This window comes from Neopsephotus bourkii, unplaced genomic scaffold, assembly GCF_033783945.1.
Source record: "Neopsephotus bourkii isolate Nb327-2 ecotype Australia unplaced genomic scaffold, CSIRO-AGI_Nbou_v1 NB_1593, whole genome shotgun sequence".
Classification (NCBI taxonomy): domain Eukaryota; kingdom Metazoa; phylum Chordata; class Aves; order Psittaciformes; family Psittacidae; genus Neopsephotus; species Neopsephotus bourkii.
This window is the reverse complement of record NW_026902069.1, coordinates 50,190-69,488: the sequence shown is the minus strand read 5'-3', so window position 1 is coordinate 69,488 and position 19,299 is coordinate 50,190. Positions and strand designations below refer to the sequence as shown.

The 19,299-nt window shown below is 57.2% G+C and overlaps 2 protein-coding genes across 4 annotated transcripts; both read left to right on the top strand.

The window, feature by feature from the left end:
* The first annotated feature begins 1,399 nt into the window (after window positions 1–1,399).
* On the top strand, window positions 1,400–5,267 carry LOC133222404 (rho GTPase-activating protein 6-like). Of its 2 annotated transcripts, XM_061372070.1 has the most exons (5): window positions 1,400–1,600; window positions 2,026–2,196; window positions 3,048–3,145; window positions 3,460–3,608; window positions 4,143–4,281. In XM_061372070.1, the coding sequence occupies exons 1-4, from the start codon at window positions 1,454–1,456 to the stop codon at window positions 3,566–3,568; spliced, it is 525 nt and encodes a 174-aa protein (XP_061228054.1). In that variant the 5' UTR covers window positions 1,400–1,453; the 3' UTR covers window positions 3,569–3,608; window positions 4,143–4,281. The 2 variants fall into 2 exon arrangements, with proteins under 2 accessions (XP_061228054.1, XP_061228053.1); XM_061372069.1 differs by lacking the exon at window positions 3,460–3,608 and having other exon boundaries at window positions 4,143–5,267.
* A 1,762-nt stretch (window positions 5,268–7,029) lies between these two features.
* LOC133222403 (regulator of cell cycle RGCC-like) lies at window positions 7,030–10,140 on the top strand. 2 transcript variants are annotated; one of them, XM_061372067.1, is made up of 5 exons: window positions 7,030–7,117; window positions 7,347–7,502; window positions 7,990–8,070; window positions 8,545–8,607; window positions 9,648–10,140. In XM_061372067.1, the coding sequence occupies exons 2-5, from the start codon at window positions 7,349–7,351 to the stop codon at window positions 9,653–9,655; spliced, it is 306 nt and encodes a 101-aa protein (XP_061228051.1). In that variant the 5' UTR covers window positions 7,030–7,117; window positions 7,347–7,348; the 3' UTR covers window positions 9,656–10,140. The 2 variants fall into 2 exon arrangements, with proteins under 2 accessions (XP_061228051.1, XP_061228052.1); XM_061372068.1 differs by lacking the exon at window positions 8,545–8,607 and having other exon boundaries at window positions 7,997–8,070.
* Window positions 10,141–19,299: the final 9,159 nt, after the last annotated feature.

The following is a 19,299-nucleotide window of genomic DNA, read 5'->3' as shown; positions in this document are numbered from 1 at the left end:
ATTTGCGTCTCTGAAAATGGGGTTTGCTGCGTAAATAAGATGTCATCCACATAGTGATATATAATTTCATGAGTCCATTTTTGTCGAAGAGGCTGTAAGGCTGCATCCACATATATTTGACACAAGGTGGGGCTATTGCGCATGCCCTGGGGGAGTACAGTCCATTCAAATCGTTGATCCGGACCTTCCCAATTGAGTGAGGGCAATGTAAAAGCAAACCGCTTCATGTCTTGTGGATGGAGAGGTATATTAAAAAAGCAATCTTTTAAATCAATAACCAATAAGGGCCATTCCCTCGGAATCATAGCAGGATTAGGCAGTCCAGGCTGTAGGGCCCCTATTGGTTCCATTTGTTTCTTAACAGCTCTCAAGTCGTGTAAAAGACGAAATTTTCCAGATTTTTTTCTTAATTACAAAAATAGGTGTATTCCAGGGACTGGTAGACAATTGTAAATGCCCTTGTTCAAACTCTTCTCTGACTAAGTCATGGGCATGTTGAAGACTCTCCCTTTTCAGAGGCCACTGCTTAACCCACACCGGTTCATTTGTAGTCCAGGTAATGGGAATTGGGAAAGTCCAAGCAATGGCCATTAATCCAAAGGCCTAATCCCCGCCTTGAATCCCTGCTTCCACATCAGAAATGAGCAGCTGCACACTGGTGGGCTTGTCACCAGGCTGTGCCATGGCAGGGGCAAGGCAGGGCACATGATGGTGGGAACAAGGGTGTGCAGGGATGGAGTGGAAGGTACAAAGCAATCTTCTGCCCTCGAGCTGTTTTCTGAGCACAGAGCACACCTGCACTGTGAAGCAGGAGTGTCAACTGACCGTATTCTTGCTGAAATCACCCCAGAGCAAAGGCATGGGACTGCACACGTGTCTGCTGGTTGTGGGCACACAGCATGGAGCTTCTTCAGGATAAGTATGACATGAGACTGGGCATATCTCAGCATGGGGTATCCTTAGGGAGGTCAGGAAGATGGGGATGAAAAGCAGAACAGTACTGCATCCTGGCTGGAAGTGGCTGTGACGGCTTTCCTTTGATGTCTTTTGCTTGGGGTCCTAAACATGGAATTTGCATTATGGAATGAGCCTGATCTCTTGTTAAGGTTTTCTGGCCTGTAGAGGGTTTTTGTTCCATCTCCTTACCCAGTTTCTGTTTGGCTCCCACATCCTTCCTTACCCTCCTTTACCAAAACCACTTGAGAGCCGCTGGGTTAGCGATGTGCTGCTGGCTCGGGCACGTGCGGATGCTGCACTCCGTGCTTTGGCGTTGTTTGCTGACAGCGGGGTTACACGCACCCCTCTGCCCTGGGGCAGTCAGCGACTGCGGGGCTGTTGCAATACCAACCGCAGCGCTTGCGGCGGGGCCCATCCCTGCCCGGGTGGGAGGCAGCCGGCGGCACCCGCGTGTCCCTGCAGGGCGGCACTGACGGGCTCCGCTCTGTGCGCAGCCATGGCGGGCACGGCCCAGCTGGGGGCGCTGCAGCTGCTGCTGTTCCTGCTGCCGCCGTGCCACAGCGACACCTTGCGGCGGCTCCTGCGCTTCCTGGCCCGGGTGGCGCGGCACGCCCAGGGCTCCCACCGCCCCGACGGACGCGAGGTGAGGCTGCGGGGAGGGCGCGGCGCGGGACCGGGACCGGGACGGGGCGGGGCAGGGCTGGGGGCGCCAGGTTGCGTGTGGAGGTTGTAGCTCTGCCGATGCGAGCCCTAAGGCTGTGACTCAGAGGCGCTGGTTTTGTCCCATAGATGATAATAAGGTGATAACACGAATCGTGGGTGTTGCCTTTCGGTGGCGGTTGTGGAAGTGAGGGAGGTGAGGATGGAGGCTCTGATGCAAGGAGGGGATGTGCGTGTGCCTTCAGGCTGGCTCTGCCACAAGCTTAGGGAGGACCAAAACTGGACCCGTATTAACACCCTAGCCTCACGCAGCAGCTCATGTTCCTGAGCAGGGGGGTGAGGCTATCCCGGGACATCTCCCGCTGGTGCATCTCTAATGTGTGATTTCTTTTCATGGCTGCCTGCCAGATTCCTGGGAATAAAATGACAGTTTCAAACTTGGCCACGATCTTTGGTCCCAACGTCCTGCAGAAAGAGAGGCCTGGAGAGAAAGACGCTGCTGCTGTGAACTATGAGGACAGCGATGCCATCATACTGGTACTGCAGAGGCTGATTGAGCATCACCAGACCCTGTTCATGGTACGTGTGGCTTGCTCAGGGCAGTTTCTCTAGACCTGTCCCTCCCCTCTGAACAATTCTAATAGCAGCAGAAGGAAGGATAGATTCACTGCCCTGCTCCAGTTGGCTTGTGAAAACGGGATTCATTCCTCATGGCAGCTGTAAATATTAATTTGGGATGGCTTGTTACTGCATTGTAAAGGCAGAGCTGAGGGTCGTGCCATGAACAGATCCCTCCTCTCTGTCGCTTTCCACCCCAGTGACATCTGACCAAGCTCATTTGAGGCAGGGAACAACTGGGAAACAGCAAGTGCAGGAGCAGCTCCTCTGAACTGATACCCGCTCCCCCCCCCCCCCTCCAAGTCCCAATGAAGGGGGGAAATAAGAGGAAGAAATGGGAGACCCAGGAAGAGGGAAGCTGTCCCCATGGGATGCAGTGCAGGTGGGCACCAGGTAGTCATGTAGCTGAAGTGGCTGCTCTCCTTGGGGACAGCCCCATGGGGGCTGTGCAGCTCTCTGGAAGCCCCATCACAGCCGCCTGGCTTAGCAGGAGCATACATGGAGCATTCCTCCTGGCCCTGGTTTTAGGAAAGGACCCGGGAAACGCCCAAGAAGTACCAGAAATGTCCACTCCCTGCAGGTCTGTGTGACCATGACGTTTCAGCTCCCAGAAAAGCTTTGTAGCAATGGTCAGGTCTGCAGGGAGCCAAAGGAGCAGGACTGGTGTGGGGAAAGCTCAGGCCTGGGTGGTGTGTGGGAAGTCACCCCAGCACGGGGTGTCTGTGGGCAGGGATGGACCTGGCATCCCCTCGCTGCCCTCACTGCCCCGCAGAGGAGGAGGTGCCGTGAGCATGTCCGTGTGTCCCGGCCAGGTGTCCCCTGAAATGCAGCAACACATCCTCAGGAGGCTCTTCCAGACAGACCCCGACATCATCGAGTACCTGCTGCGCCGGAGGCTCCGTGCTGCGCCGTGAGTCCCTGCCCAGCTGCAGGGGCACAAACCCTGCTGTGCTGGCACCCGCCGCTGACACAGAACCACAGAACCACAGCCTGGCTTGGGCTGGAGGGGCCTTAGATCTCCTCCAGCTCCAAGCCCTGCCACGGGCAGGGACCCCTTCCACTGGAGCAGCTTGCTCCAAGCCCCTGTGTCCAACCTGGCCTTGAACACTGCCAGGGATGGGGCAGCCACAGCTTCTCTGGGCACCCTGTGCCAGCGCCTCAGCACCCTCACATCCCAGCTTTTCCATCCCTTGGAGCTTCTTATTCTCCTTTTTTCCTGCCCAGTCTGTCCTATGCTCCCTCCTTTACCCAAACTTACTCTGCACCAGCGCTCCCCCACTGCACACATCTTCGTGGGCCTCCACTGCTCCAGCCTCTCAGGACCACGCACTGATGTTTGCTCCATTATTGGCTCCATCAGCCGCCTTCTCCAGGTTTTCCTCACCCTCGGTGCTGTCTGCACTTCTGTACACTTTCTGCCTGTCTTGTGAGCATGGGTCTGTGTGTGACTGCCAGCTAGGTCTGTACCTCTGCTTTTTGGCTGTGAGATAGGGAAGTCCCAGAGAGGCTCATACTTTGAGCTCATGCCCTTCCCTGTGAGTAAAGAAGGTAAAGTAAAAGGGTCTCATGTCCCATGATCTGAGCCCATGATCATGGTATGTAATAGAGGAGGTGTTTTGCTCCCCTTTGGTGTGAAGCAGGGCAGCTTAGCAGTCTTGAGTCTCCTTGTAGAAATGGTGACTCCTTCAGCTGACATGGGCTGTCCTGTACAAAGTGGTTTCCCAGAGCACAGACCTTAAGAGTTGTAAGGTTACCTTATGTTCCTGCTGCTTGTCTAGCCTCACATCCCTTTTGGCACTGTCCGAGGAGATGGCAAATCTTTGGGGTCACTGCTAGAGGCTGTGTGGGTGTGAAACTGGCAATGGAAGCAGTCTGCAAATAGCACATCTCTCTCTTTTCACTTTTAGGAGCACAGAGAGTGAGGATTCAAGAGAGGAGCATGCTCCATCCCTGCTGCCAGGGTGGACCTGCACCCTGGAGAACAGCTCACTCTCATCGGAGCTGTACAGCAACACCTCATTCCTAAACCTGGACGTTGGCATCTAGCGGTGCTGGGCCAGCCCCTCTGCACTGCGGACAGGACTGAGCAGCTGGGCAACCCTTCCGCACGTCAGAGGAGTGGGGCTTTGACAGGAGCATGAATGCCTGCTGGAGCCCCTTTGCCACCAGTGGACAATCCAATGGCATGCAGGCTGGAGAGCAGCAGGCTGGTGTCTGACAGACTGGGGGATGTGACATAGAGGTCCAAAACTGATCCTATCTGGTGTAGTTCCAGGCACTGGTCAGGCTAGTGACTTACAGAGATGGGGGAGCAATAGCTTGGGGCTGAGCCCCGCTGTGAAGACAGGGAGGATACTGTCCTGACAGGGATGATACTGTCCTGACACTGAGTGAATGGGGAATGTTAGCAGGGCACTGAGGATGGAAAATGCAGCTGGGGGTTTGGGATATCACTTACCTGTGCTGTTGTGTGGAGAGAAAGCTCTCCTGGAGCTGGAGGAATGCCCATAGAGCTACAGGAACAGCAACCCTGGTGCAAAGATACCCCAGCCTGCTCTGTTCAGAATGAATTACAGCTTTCTTCTTTGTTTTAGCCCTGTTTAAAATTGCTAATGTTACAGACTGTAAAACACTGTATCAATCCCAAAATGCATGGCTGGCGTAGCAAGAGAGCACTGTATACTCTGAGGACTACAAACTTCAATTCTGCTTGAATTCATATTCAGTAGGTTAGACCTTCTGATGTATTTTACACATTATGGTGTCATTTCATGATCTTTGGCTGTGAAATGGCTGGTTTGGTTTGTTCCTACTTCTCAGGCATTGGAATTCATGGCTGGTTATGTGCAAATGTACGTTTGTAGCTGATCTGTCAGAATCACAGAGTCATGGAGTGGTTTGGGTTGGAAAGTGTCATGTTCACAGTTGAGATCTTGCCTCCAAAGAAATGCAGTTGAAGAGACGGCAGGCAGGTAGGATGATGGTGAGGGTTGTGGTGGGAGGAGGATCAATGCCTGGAGAAGCCTGATGGCTTTGGCCACATTTGTAACATCAAGAAGGTTGGTGGTGGATGTGGAAGTATTCATGTGCTACTCTCCTGAGAGGAGGAGGATGAGTCCCACCATAGCCTCAGCAGCATCTGCTGATGGGTGGTCCCTCTCTCGGGGTACGGCAGCAGCACTGCTCAGGGATGAGTTGTTTGAAAAGGTCCCTTCCCTGTGGGTGGGTACAGTTGGGGCAGGTGGAGAAGCAGCTCCTAGAGAACAGCAGAGGAGCATGTGCTGAGAGATAACTGCTGAGAGCCTCGCAAGCAGTGATAAGCTCTGGAGCTGTGTGGTGCTGTTGGGTCTGCAGGAGCAGATAAACTCGGGGTACCATGAGCCTGCTGAAGGTTTTGAGGTCACCAGCACACTCGAGCACCAGCTGTGTAACAGCACCATGTCCACACTGCCCTGTACAGACATACTACAGGATTACACCACCTGCAAGAGCTGCACCTCTGGGGACCATCCACATTCCTCCCAGGCAGCCTCTGGCGTGTCAGGGTGCCTGCTCCTCGGCCCACTGCCAGCGGTGGTGGTGCCGTTCCCATGCGGTGCAGTGACACCTCCTGGCAGTCCTGGCAGCCTCAGGCCGTTACCAGTCATGTGCTGAGGAGGATGAGTTGTGCCCTCCGTGGTGGATCTCTCTGAGCTGTTACCAAGGTCCACCAAGAATTTGGAACCCAAGAAAAAAGCAGGTGGTGTGGGCAGCCTTCCCTGCATAGGATGGGGAAAAGCAGGCTCAGGGTGCACCTTATCCCCATGTTCCAGTACTTAGAAGGTGGCAGAGACTCCCTTTTTCATGGAATCACATGGAGAAGATGAGAGGTGATGGGCAAAAGAGGGCTTGTGGGGAAGCACGTGGTCATTCTTACTATAGGGAATACAACAATCCCCGTGGGATCTTTGTACACATCACAAGGCTTAGAAACTGCCCTGGCTACCAATGGGGATACTGCTATGAGCTCCACGTGAGGGCAGCCCAGCACTGAGAAGTGACGGCAGAACCCAGGAATGACTTCCTGAGAAGGATACAGGCTTTTTTCTCCTTCAAAAGCATCCTGGGCTGGCACTGCTGGGTGTGCATCAGTATTTCATACAGTCCCAGCCTGGTTTGGGTTGAAGGGACCTTAAAGGTCAACCAGTTCCAGCCCTGTAGCATGGGCAGGGTCACCTTCCACTAGAGCATCTTGCTCCAAGCCCCGTCCAGCCTGGCCTTGAACACATGGTGTGTTCTGTGGAGCTTGGTTAAAGGAGAGCAAAGACAAGGGGGAAACATCCTACAGGACTTCACATCCTGGTGGCTGATGATGCAGGAAAGGAAAAGGGCACCTGGCAGGAATTGTAAAGATCTCAAGAACATTTCCAGCTGAGGGAGAAGCCAGCCTGGCCCAGGATCCCACCGTGCGGGGGACCAGCAGCACTAAGGAGGGAGCTGGGGTGGGATGGAGGCAAGGAATGGGTGGAGGCAGGGCTGGGACAGAGGGATGCTGCTGGCAGCTGCCCGCCTCGGGAGGACCCCTGTAGCTGGGTTTAGGCCGCCCAGCTCCTCGGGACCAAGGTCCTCAGGCCCCGTGTGACACCCGGGACCCTCGGAGGTGGGGACGAGGTGAGTTCGGGGCGGGGGGGGGGGGGGGATATGTCATCCCTGGTCCTGCCGTGGAGGACAGGGGAGACGCCGCACCCGGACCCACGCTGGAAGGGGATAGGTGGCAACGCTGCGGTGCGCAGGGAGGGGGCTCCGGGACGCTCCGCCCAGCACCCGGGGCGGCCCCGGGACTAAAACGGCCTCGACCGGCGGAACTCGCGCTGCCGCCGCCCGGACCGGAGCGCGCCCGACGGTGAGTGCTGCGCCGTCGTCCCGTTCCATCCCCCCACCCCCCATCCCGGGAGCGGATGGAGCGCGGGGCTCCGGCTGCGGCTTCTGGCCGTGTCCTGTTCCCCGCCACGTGCGAGCGGGGCCCCCATCGGGTCTTCCCCGCGGGATCCCGCCGGTACCGGGGCAGCCGAGCTCAGCATCCCCGGGCCGCCGTGTGCTGGTGCTGCCTCAGACTGACCTCTGGTCCCCAGCGATGGCCGACGAGCTCCGTGACCTGCTGCGGGAGTTTGATGAGGTGATGGAGGACTTTGACAGGGGCCCCACGCGTCAGTACGAGCAGCATCTGGAGGAGCTGAAGAGGAAAGCAGGGACCAGGGTGTACGACAGCGGCATCGATGAGCTGCAGAGTGAGTCGCGGCTGGGTAATGAGGAGTCCTGGAGGGGATGGTGTCCCTCTGGATGGGGCAGCTTTGGGAGCTCTGGGGCAAACCTCCATGGCAAACTACCAAGCTTCCTGCTGGTCCTGCCTCTGAGTTGCTCACCCAGCCCATCGTGGGCATGGTTTCCTGACCCAGGGGCTGCCAACATTTGCTGCATTGGCTGCTGCAGAATGGCACAAGGGTTGAGATAACCCGAAACTCAGAGGAAGCTGCTTCATTATAATAACCCTGAGGAGTCCCCGTGGCTGCTCAGGCAACCTCTGGTGCTGTTGGACCTGGCAGAGCAGTTCAGTTCCCTTTTCCCAAGTATTCCTCATAGCAGGGGAAGAGCAGATGGTCCAAGAGTGAGGGTGGACCAGGGCCAGGTGCCATGCACTTGACCAGTCCCTGCCCCTGAAGCTTTATTCTAAGGTGCCTGTGGCCATGGATGGTGACTGACACTTCACAACTGCAGGTACCAGCACGTCCCCAGGAAGCAGCCTCAACTGCAGTGAGGAGGACCTTAACACCCCGGCCAGTGCTTACCCCTCCAAAGGTGAGGCTGAGCAGGCTGTCCAAAGGAAGGGCTGTTTGCTGGGTATTCCCCCTCACATTTGTCTCAGCTCCACAGCCATGGGCTGGCCCCAGGAGGGGTGCTGGTGGAGCCCTGCTGGGTATGCTTTGGGGCAGGAAATGCTATGTCTCCAGGCAGAGTTAGTCCTGGGGTTCTCCTGCCCATGCTGCCTTCAACAGCATTCTCAGCTCTGAGGTGTGTGCACACAGGAGCATCCTGTCACAGAATGGGTGATGCTGGAGCTGCCTGGGGGTGTGTGGCTGGGCTAGTACTGAACTGTGCAGTTCAGGTCCCTGTTGTGGATGGAGCTCCCAAACCCCCTCCCACTGCCCTCAGACTGCTCTTGACTGGCACAGGCACAGCAGGCAGCTGCAGCAGTTGTGCTTGGAAGCACAGGGTAGGGATCTTTCTCATGTTGGGGAATGGGAGAGACCTGACTCTATTTCTCTCCACCAGCAAAGCTTGGTGACATGCAGGAGCTGGAGGAGTTCATTGCAGACCTGGATAAAGTGCTGGAAGGTACAAACACAGCTCTGATCCTGCTGTTCCCTGAGCCAGCTGGGAGGACACTGGGATGGGGCTTCTTCATCACCTCCAGCATGGCAGAGCCTAGCCCAGCACTGCTGCCAGCGAGGCTCTGGCTGCAGGGTTAGAGCCTGGGTCTGGCTGCAGGTGGGATCCTTCTGTCCTTTCTTTTGTTGGGGGCTTACCTGGATGTCCCCCCGTCCCTCTCCAAGTGCTTTCAGCTGGGGCAGGAATTCCACTGCAGAAAGGTGCCAAACAGCACAATCTGCAGAGCTGTTGGCACCTTCGGGAGGTTTGCAGGCCCTGTGGCTCTGGCCTGCCTGCAGCATCTCTCTGACTGCTGCATGGAGGGCTCTCTTTGTTATGGGGGACGGTGAACAGATGGAAAACTGCTTTCCCCTTGTGGCATTCCCCAGCCTGCAAAAAGTCAGCTCTGTGGAAATATCCCATCTGGAGGGAGGAAAAGGGAGGATTTGGACTTGATAAGCACCACTTGACATGTGCCTGTGGAAGTGAAACTTATGTATGTGCGGAGCAGGAACTGCTCCCGAGGGTGTCTGTGGTGGCAGAGGGGGAATCCCAGCCCATAGCCAGGCCCTGGTCTTCTGCCGGGGCAGGTGGTGATGCTGCACTGGCATCCCCAGCAGCTCTGCCCTGCCATGGGGGTCTGGTCCCCGGTAGCTTCCTTGCTGCCGAAGCTGAGGCAGAGGCGATGCTCCCTCCCCAGAGGGTCCCTGGATGACAGCCCGAGCAGGGAATTGTGTTTAAACCAAATGAAGCAATTCCCTCTAGGCAGGCCCCACAAGTTGCAGTTCCCAGCATCTGTTCCTTTCCCCAGTGCCCAAGATAGGGTTGTGGCAGGTGGGAGGTGTTGCTGCTGCTGGCGCTGAGCCCTCCTAGGAGAGCAGGAGCTCCCCAGCAGGTCTCTGCTCTAATCCTGCTGCTGGTGCTGCCTGGAGGGGTGCAGAGCACCAGCAGTCTCCTGCCCCCAAGAGCCATCTCACCAATGTTCTCCCCCCTTCACTGTCATGCAGAGATGTGAGATGTGGTTTCGGTGGTGACTTTGGAGACGAGAACCTGCAGCAGATGAGCCCCGTGTATTCCTGATACACCCTCTGCTTCTGCGCCCCTACTGCCCCACTGCCTGCAGGGTGACCCCCTGTGCCAGCCACCACAGACTGCCCCAGCTATGGGGACCCTGCTCCACTGCTTCAGGACTCTGCCAGTGAAGAAATGAGGAGAGCTCTTGGTGGAGGATCACAGAGGATTCCAGACTGAGTGTTGGGAGGGACCTTAAAGCTCATCCAGTTCCAACCCCTGCCACGGGCAGGGACCCTTTCCACTGGAGCAGCTTGCTCCAAGCCCCTGTGTCCAACCTGGCCTTGAACACTGCCAGGGATGGGGCAGCCACAGCTTCTCTGGGCACCCTGTGCCAGCGCCTCAGCACCCTCACAGGGAAGAGCTCCTGCCTAAGAGCTCAGCTCAGTCTCCCCTCTGGCAGGTTCAAGCCATTCCCCTTGGCCTGTCCCTACAGGCCCTTGTCCCAAGCCCCTCTCCAGGTTCCCTGCAGCCCGAGGCACTGGAGCTGCTCTAAGGTCTCCCCTTCAGGAGCCTTCTCTTCTCCAGGCTGCCCCAGCCCAGCTCTCTCAGCCTGGCTCCAGAGCAGAGCTGCTCCAGCCCTCGCAGCAGCTCCATGGCCTCCTCTGGACTCGCTCAGCGGCTCCACATCCCTCTCTTACTGTTCCCCCAAAGCTGGATGCAGCACTGCAGGCTTTGCCCATCTCTTGTGACCTGGGGGGTCAGTGGGGTCTGTGCCACTGTTGAAGCCAGAGGAGAACCCTGGCTGGTTCTGAGGAAGATGAGCGTGCAATGCGTCAGCAAGAATTTGGTGTCACCTCCTGGGTCAGAGAAGCCTTTTCCCGTGGTAGATGTCTCACAGGCACCAACAACCAGTGCTGGCCCTTTGCTTTGCACAAGTAGCCTCAAGCCCGGCCCTTGCCCGTGCCCTGGCTGCTGCTGTAAATAGTGTAAAAAGGCTGTGGCTGTACAGGGGATGTGTTTGTATGAAGGGTTTGGAAGCGTCTGCTTGTTTCTGTGTGTGTCCAGTCTTTTGCTGTGGGTAAACCCGAGCCTGTGCTTCCCTGGAGCAGCCCCAGGAGCTCTCAGGAAGCTTGGCTGCTGTAATGGGGATGGACCCAGCCAGCCTGGACCCCGATGCAGAGCAGGAGGGGAGGGCTGGAGCCTTGCACTGGAGACTCATCAGGAGCTGTAAGGTGGACAAGTAGCCTTGACAGCTCCTCAGATGTCCCATCACATGGCTTTGGCTCCTGGACTGTGTGGAGGTGCAAGAGGAGGGCAGTCCATCCCTTTTACCTCCATGTGCTAGGGCAGATGAGCCACTGCCTGCTCCTCTTGCTCTGCTGGCCCTGGGGACCTGTGCTTGTGGTGCTGTGGGACCTGCTCTGCTCCTGCTGATGCTCAAAAGCCACCTACTTTACCCTAAAGATGCATTACAGGGAGTATTTCTTGGTTCACCTACAGAAACAAGAGGCAAACAGGGCTCCTTCATGCAGAGCCGGGCTGTGGGTTTGTTCCCAGAGTGCTGGGAAAGGCTGTGGTGGGTGATGCTGCTCCAAGGGTCCCAGTTCCTGATGGATGTGCCCTGGTGATGCTTCCTCTGGTTACTGCCCCTCGAAGCAGCCCCAGGAGCAAGTCCCCAGGGGAGGGGGGTCTGCAGCCCCTTGCCTGGCTGGATCCTGGGTGCCCCTGCAGTTGGGTGGCTCTGGGGCAGGCAGGAGATGCTGAGAATGCCCAGGCATGAGACGGACCCAGGGGCAGCGGAGGGGGGTGGTTCTGAGGGATGCTCTGTCCAGGTTCCCCCCTCTAAAAGCTTCCCCTTGAGCACTGAGATGACTGGGAGGAGCTCAGAGAGAGGAGGAACGTGGTGCTCTGCTCATCCCTTCCTTCCCTGTGATGTCTGTGTGGAGCAGGGCCACGTATCACTCTGTTGCAACCGCCTGAGCAGGAAATGAGACGGTTTTAGTGTCTTCCCTCACCCCTTGGCTCCTGGCATGCTGATCAGGAAGGTGTTGGTCACCTCATCTGCCAGCCTGGGGCTTAGTGCTGCATCAGGGATCTGCTGAGCACGCACTGATCCCGCACAGTCAGGAGGTGAGAGCGAGGGCAGGAGCCAGGTGCAGGGCAGGTCACGCTTGCGGACACTTTCCACTGTCTCTCTCCCCATGCTGCATAATGCGGCCTCTGATCTGCCTCCCAGACAGCAACCCCGGTCCTATTGAGCAGCCAGAACATGAGGGTGAGAGCAGGATGGTGGGACATGGGGTGGTGGGGATGCTCCGAGATCTGCCCATGATGCTCAGGTGTGCCATGGGGGCTGGCACGCCACCCCCCGGGGAGACTCAGCCCACAGCACGGGGGTGAGGGCAGCAGGAGCCGTGGGGACGGTCCCTGCCATGCACATGGGTGGTGGCAGCCACCGCCATGTCACCAGGATCTATTTCCCCTCTGAGTCACTGGTGCAGGCGGTTTGCCCTCACGCTCTGCTCTGACGCGTGTTTATTCCGCCATGGTCCCGTTCTGCCTCAGGGCATCACAAAAGCCTCGCCAGCACTGTGGGAAGGAGGCTTTTAACAGGCCAGTCCCAGTCCACCCCTCGCTGCTGCCTCCACTGGGTCATGGTGATGCTCAGTGCTGGGCTGGGGGACCACACGTTGTCCCTTTCCATCGCCCCAGCGCAGGAATGTGGCTGAGAGGTGCAGTATCGACACGGTAGAGCCCCAGATCCGCTGTGGCTGATACACCCCTGCAGCAGAACAGCACCCGGTGCCGCTCAGAGGGGTTGTTTGTTGTGAGGGTTGCCAAGAGAAGGGTTTGGGCTTCACCCTGGTTTCCTCACCACGGGCAGGCTGAGTGGGTGCTGCTGAACTGACTGTGTTGTGCAGGATCCTCTCCAGCACTCGTGGTACCTCCTGCACCCTGTGGTGGAGCTGCCGGCAGCTCCTTGGGAGCACAGTTGGGCTGGCAACAGGCACCCCATAGTGCTGGTGCTATGTGTGGGTGACACGGGACCTGAGACCAGCACTGTCTGGCACCGACAGCAGCAGCAGTGGTGATGCTCAGCCTAGCCCCACTGGGATGGACTTGTGCTCATGGTTGCACAGAGCACTTTGGGCACTCAGATGGGGGCTGCAGCATCCACCAGCCCCGGGGTACAGTTATCCAAGGGCTGTTGTGCAGCCCAGGAGGACCACTGTATCCCAACCACAGTAATGGGGTGGCTGGAAGCCCACGAGCAGGGAGAGCTGAGACTGCTGGAGGTGGTCAGTGGGAAGGGGCTGGGTGGCCCCTGAGGGCACGTGCAGTGGAGAGACCGCAAAACTAATCACGAGCAAGCACGTCTGCAGCACGTCAGTTCCTCCCCTGGGCCCCTCTTTCAGCAGCAGCTTGGAGGAGGCTGGGCCAGGGCCAAGGAGCAGCAGGGTCAGAATGGACTTTGTGTGGGGCTCTACAGAGTCTTGAGGATGATTTGGACCTGCCAGGGTGGGAACCCACCCTCTGGGGGTACTGGGAGCTGGAGGACCTGGGAACGGTCAGTCTCTGAGCTGTGCTCCCGGGGAACACTGGAGCATCAGGTGCGAGTGGCTGGTCTGGGCTGGCTGGGGAGCAGGCTGGGATTCAGCCCCAGTACTACCATGGTCAGCGGAGGAGGAACCCAGCCCTTGCTGGGCTGGAGCAGGGGCACAGCACCTGTACAGCGCCACCAGCAGAGCTGCCACCACCCCAAGCCATGCGTTCACCACGCTGAGGTCTGCAGCCTGCCGGGACCTCTCCTCCCGAGCAGCAGAGCAGTGCTCGCTGGGCACGGAAGTGGCTTAACCAAAGCGCAGCAACCTCTCGTGCCTCCTGCTTGCACCTTCCCTCCTAGCCCAGCTGCAAACCCAGCTGCCCGGGGTCGTGCTGGTGCTTTGCTTTGTGGAGTAGGCACTGTTCCAGCAGTGGCTCCCATCACCCTCCTCGCAGCTGAAATGCCAGGGTGCCGAGGAGACCTCCTGCTGTCCTGGGACCCAAATGACCAGGCTGGGGCATGGAGGTGGCTTGTAACCACACAGGGGTAGCAACCAGGCACCTCCCTCCCTTACTGCATGGAGTGCAGCCAGAAACCGCTCTGATAGCCCCCACACAGGGATCACCTCTGGGCAGATGTTGCCTCTGCCTCCCTGTGTTTGCAGGCCCTCCTGCTAGCAGCTCCCAGTGCTAAAGGGGCTGCAAGAAACCTGAAGAGGGGCTTTGGACAAGGGCCTGTATGGACAGGCCAAGGGGAATGGCTTTAACCTGCCAGAGGCAAGACTGAGATGAGCTCTTAGGCAGAAGCTCTTCCCTGTGGGGGAAAAGCTCCTCCAGGTCCTCGCTGAGGGCTCCACTCAGGTGGAGACTGAGCTGGATGCCTGTGATCAGGGGGCTTGTGTTTCCTTTCCCTGGCTGCTGCTCCCTGCTCCAGGCTCCTCCACAGCAAGGTGGGCTCTGACTTCATTCCCCAGGTATCCAGAAAGACAATGCTGGGTGGCAGCCAGCGCTGCATCCTGTCCCCTCACCCCAGTCACTTCCTGGGATTGTTCTGCTCTGCTCGACAGGAGCCGGCACAGGAGCCTGCTGCTTGGCTGTCCCCTGGGACCAGGAATACTCAAGCCTCATGCGCCTCCCGTTCGGTGGTGTTTCACTCAGCAGCAGAGCATGGCTGGGCACAGGATGCTGTTGGGGAAAGCTTATCCTGTCTCTCATGGCTTTCTCCTGCCGTCTTGCCCTCTGTTTTTTCAGGAGCTGCCCTCCTACGGTCTCCACCATTGGTGGTACTGGGCAGCGCTGGACTGTGCAGCAGGAGCCCCATCTCCGTCCCAGCCAAAAGTTTTTTATGGCCCAGGCCAGAGGGAGCTTGGGGGAGAAGCGAGGAGCAGAGTGGAGCAGGGCTAGTCTCCCGGCTGCCTGAGCTGGCATTAACCTCAATAGTAACTAATTCATCTAATACCAGGAGGGTCAGGCCTGCGGCACCATTCCTCTGCAGGAATGCCGGGGGCTAAGCCTGCAAATAACCCTCCTCGATGTAATCAGCCCCGATTTGCAGCACCAGAAGCTACCAAGGCATTCACGCAATGATCTCTGGACCTGAAATACCTTTCTGCTTCAGGCAGCTTGACACCAGCTGCCTGCTCCCTTCCTCCCTGTGTCCCATGAGTCCCAGTCTCCTGCCTGTCCTATCACTACAGGCCATGATCAGGTCTTAAAGCTCAACTCTTTTCCCATTTTGTTGGGATATTTGTTCCTATGGAGTGTGTTCCTTGCTACGTGTGGCTCCCGCTGCGTGCTGGCTGTCAGTGCTCGGAAGGACAATGCTGGGGAGATACCACTGGTAACCACTGGGTACAAATATCGGGTGGATGAAGCATCAGCATCCTCCCTGCAGTCAATGTGGTCTGGAGCATCCCGTCCTTCCTGGTGACTCTCTGCATGATCAGCATGGACGAGGATCTGGGTCCTTCTGCTCCCTCTGGGTCAGCACATGGGGTCAGCAGCTCCATCCCTGCTTGGTCACAGTGGATCTGGGAAAGGGCAGTGGGCGCGTCTCAGAACAATGCCAACAGCAGACCAGGGACTGCAGAGGAGGAGGTGGGATGCTGGATGCTCCTCTCCCCCCGGCCACACGTTTCCAGCTTTGGCTATTTCAGGGCTTCCTGTTTGCCTGAAGCAAGCGGCTTCCCAGCAGCTGGGGACACGCAGGCGGCCCTGGGGCTGTCCTGCCCTCACGTGATGGCTCTGGCGCTCACATGCAGCCTTCATCGTTTTTTTTTTTTTAATTTGGATGAAGATCCTGGACAAGTGGTGTAGAGACAATGGGCAGGAAATCAGCGCTGGGGGCTGCACTCCTGCTCATTGCAGCTGTGCCTGAGGAGCGTCTGCAAGAACCTCCAGGTACGCGTTTCTCCTCTTGAAGCTCCCCATGGAGCAGCCCAGCCCTGACAGCAATGCCGCTCGCTGTTGGGATGAGCAGCACAGCGGTGGAGCAGAGCAGAGCCCTCTCCAGCCCTCTCTTCGCAGCCCTGCTCCTCCCTCCCACGTGCCATGGCTTTACAGAAAGTCCGGCTTCTGACAAGGGTTCGAAGTCTGGACCTCCCCTTCCAGGTTGCTTCTGTTCTTCCAGGCCTTTTCATGGGACGCCAATGAGAAAATAACTGTTGATTTTCCAGGAGGAAATAAATCAGTTTATTCAGTGGACAAATGGTGGGGCGCTTGCAGGAGCTGGATGTGGGAAGTGCTAAGGGCAAGGCAGGATCTCCTGTGTCTGGAGACCAGAGGAGCTGGTGCTCTGTTCTTAGCACACCCTGTGCAACCGCAGCCAAGCTGCAATCACAGACAAGGTCATGTGAAGCCAGGGGTCCCCTCATTAGGACTTGTGGCAGGGCCTTCCTCTTCGAAAGGATCTTCTCCTGCATGGTGTAACGCTGGAGCTGTCTTCTGGGGTCGTTGTTACGGTCAAATGAAGGCGCCTCTTCCCACATCCTGAAAACGGGAGCCATCTGGTGGGAGCCAGAGGAGAAACTGAGGCATCATGGCTCTGCTTCCTCCCCAGCTCACACAGGCAGCCCTGTGTCACTGTCTGGTGGGACAAGGGAGAGTGCCAGGGCACTGGGTGCAGCCTTTTGCTGGAGAGTTGTAGGGACACATTGCTGGGAACCCCACCTCTCTTTGGGTTGGAAGGGACCTTAAAGCTCCTCCAGCTCCAACCCCTGCCACGGGCAGGGACCCCTTCCCCTAGAGCAGCTTGCTCCAAGCCCCTGTGTCCAACCTGGCCTTGAACACTGCCAGGGATGGGGCAGCCACAGCTTCTCTGGGCACCCTGTGCCAGCGCCTCAGCACCCTCACAGGGAAGAGCTTCTGCCTAAGAGCTCATTTCAGTCTCCCCTCGGGCAGGTTCAAGCCATTCCCCTTGGCCTGTCCCTACAGGCCCTTGTCCCAAGCCTCTCTCCAGGTTTCCTGCAGCCCCTTTAGGCACTGGAGCTGCCCCCCCCCCCCCCCCCCCAGCAACGTAGTTGTCCCCGTGATCCAACCGTTCTTCCCCTTCCAGCAGCTCCCAGCAGCAGCGGAGTGAAGGCAGGGGCCGCCGAGCCTCGGAACAAGGTACTGGAACGCTTGCCCCGCGGTCGGGGAGGCCTCTGGGCCCGGGGGAACACTCCGTGCAGGGGCTGGGGTCCAGGATCCGGGAGCGGCTGGCCCGCGAGACATGGGGGGTACAAGGGGGACCAAGGGGATGGGGGGGAGTACAAGGCGGTATGGGGAGTACAGGGACACAGTACCTCCTCCCTCCACCCACCTCGGCTGGAGCACAGTTGGGCAGTGCTGGGCCTCATTCAGTTCCTTTGGGTGCTTGAGGCATGTTCCCATCTTAAGGAGCCGCTGGGAACAGATGAGGCAAGAAATAGGGCAGCCAGATCTTGGGCATTTTTTCGCACAGTGTTCACAGTGTCCGCTGTGTTCCCAGTGCCCAGTGTATTACTAACATCTGCCTGTTGTGAGCAGAGTTTGTCTAAGTTTTAAGGCCTTTGTTAATCTTAAGGGTAATAACCCTTTTTTTTTTTTTTTTGCAGCTGGAATGTAAGGAATGATTTAGGTTCTGATACTTGTGCAGGGCAGGTGTCTGTGACAGGCACCCCTCAGGATTGTCCGTGTGGTGGTGGTGGGCCTGTCCTGGGTTCCTGGTGGCCATAGAGGGGCTGGAGAGCTGGTCCTGGGGCTTTGGGGGTGGCTGTGGGGCTGGGGCAGTCTTGGGGCAGGACTGGAAGCACTGGGACGCGTGCCTGGCAGACACTGCTGCGCCTCCGACCGCCTTTGTTCCCAGAAGAGCTAGAGAACAGGGGTGTTTTTGTTTGTCATGCTGCTGGAATGATGGTTGTGCTAAATAGGGAATTGTTTGTGATTCTTTGGGGCACAGCGGCTGAAGCGTCACTGAGCTGGAGCCTCAGATGCTGGCTGAGCTGCTCCTCTCTGGGACATCCCCCACCCTCTGCTTGGAGATGGGGAAGGCCTGTGGTGTATGGCCTTGGCTGCACCAAAATGCCTGTTGAGATTGGATTTGGTTTTGGTTTGGCCAAGCATTTGTGGCGTTGTCACTATCAGGTGTTCTCCAGAAGCTGGAGAACTCTGGGAGCAGCACCCAACCCAAAGTGGTTTATAATGGAACTGTATTGAACCAGCACCTACAAACCCCCCATGCGCTGCATGCGCTTGAAACCACAACAGCAAATTCCCTTTACTCTCCCTGCGGACTCATAGCTCCTGACTTCAGCTACCAGAGAGAAGTTAGAAAATCACTGTGGGCCTAAAATTCCAAAGCTCTGCCCCCTGAAATTGCTCACCTTGAGCAGGTTTGCAGGGGTGGAGTTCCTCCCCATGATGCCACAAGTGGTTTGGGTGTTCTGGGGTAGCTGGAGTCGCACCAGCAGCTGGGTTTGACATTCCTGTCCTCTGGTCTTGGACTCATCCAGCAGCTTTATAGAATCATAGAATAGCTAGGGTTGGAAAGGACCTTAAGATCACCAAGTTCCAAGCCCCCTGCCATGGGCAGGGACACCTCGCTCTAAACCATATCACCCAAGGCCTCGTCCAACCTGGCCTTGAACACTGCCAGGGACGGAGCATTCACAACCTCCCTGGGCAACCCATTCCAGTGCCTCACCACCCTAACAGGAAAGAATTTCCTCCTTACATCCAATCTAAACTTCCCCTGTTTAAGTTTTAACCCATTACCCCTTATCCTACCACTACAGTCCCTAATGAAGAGTCCGTCCCCAGCATCCCTGTATGCCCCCTTCAGATACTGGAAGGCTGCTATGAGGTCTCCACGCAGCCTTCTCTTCTCCAGGCTGAACAGCCCCAACTTTCTCAGCCAATCTTCGTATGGGAGGTGCTCCAGTCCCATGATCATTCTCGTGGCACTCCTCTGGACTTATTCCAACAGATCCATGTCCTTTTTATGTTGAGGACACCAGAACTGTACACAGTACTCCAAGTGAGGTCTCACGAGAGCAGAATAAAGGGGCAGGATCACCTCCTTCGACCTGCTGGTCACACTGCTTTTGATGCAGCCCAAGATACAGTTGGCAATCCGTGAGTTTGGATTCAGGTCCGAGTGGCCAAGTGCGGAGCTGCTGCTGTGGGTTGGGATAGTTACGTGCACCTTGCATCATGCTGTAATTACTCCCTCTGGAATAACAACAACCTCTTGGTTACGCAGCACAGTTTCATGTGCAGTTGTGTCTGGAAGACTGGGAGCACCAGGTTTGGAAGATCTTGTTCTACATGAGTCCCTTGAGTGTGGAAGTCCACCCATCTCCGGATTGCAGCAGATGAGGGCTCCTGGGGAGCCTGATGTGTGAGACCCACCAGGCACCCTGCTGGCCCAGGTAACCCTGGGCACCTGCTTGGCAGGAGAAGCTCCCGCACTGGGTGCTTTGGACTCCTGCGATACTGTCCACCCGTCACTGTCACGTTGCCTGTGTTTGTGTAGTGCTTTTGATTCAAGGCCAAGGCTTGGATGCTGTGAAGGGGTGTGAAAACACCGTAACTCGTATTTTGGGACTCATTGTAGTGACACTGGTGCTATTTCACAGAACCATG

Excerpts from the sequence above, each read along its gene's own strand:
- LOC133222404 (XM_061372069.1), top strand. The coding sequence starts at position 1,454 with ATGGCGGGCACGGCCCAGCTGGGGGCGCTGCAGCTGCTGCTGTTCCTG. Across the intron at positions 1,601-2,025 it reads ACCGCCCCGACGGACGCGAG|ATTCCTGGGAATAAAATGAC; the intron begins GTGAGGCTGCGG and ends GCTGCCTGCCAG. Across the intron at positions 3,146-4,142 it reads CGGAGGCTCCGTGCTGCGCC|GAGCACAGAGAGTGAGGATT; the intron begins GTGAGTCCCTGC and ends TTTCACTTTTAG.
- LOC133222403 (XM_061372067.1), top strand. The coding sequence starts at position 7,349 with ATGGCCGACGAGCTCCGTGACCTGCTGCGGGAGTTTGATGAGGTGATG. Across the intron at positions 7,503-7,989 it reads CGGCATCGATGAGCTGCAGA|GTACCAGCACGTCCCCAGGA; the intron begins GTGAGTCGCGGC and ends TCACAACTGCAG. Across the intron at positions 8,071-8,544 it reads CAGTGCTTACCCCTCCAAAG|CAAAGCTTGGTGACATGCAG; the intron begins GTGAGGCTGAGC and ends TCTCTCCACCAG.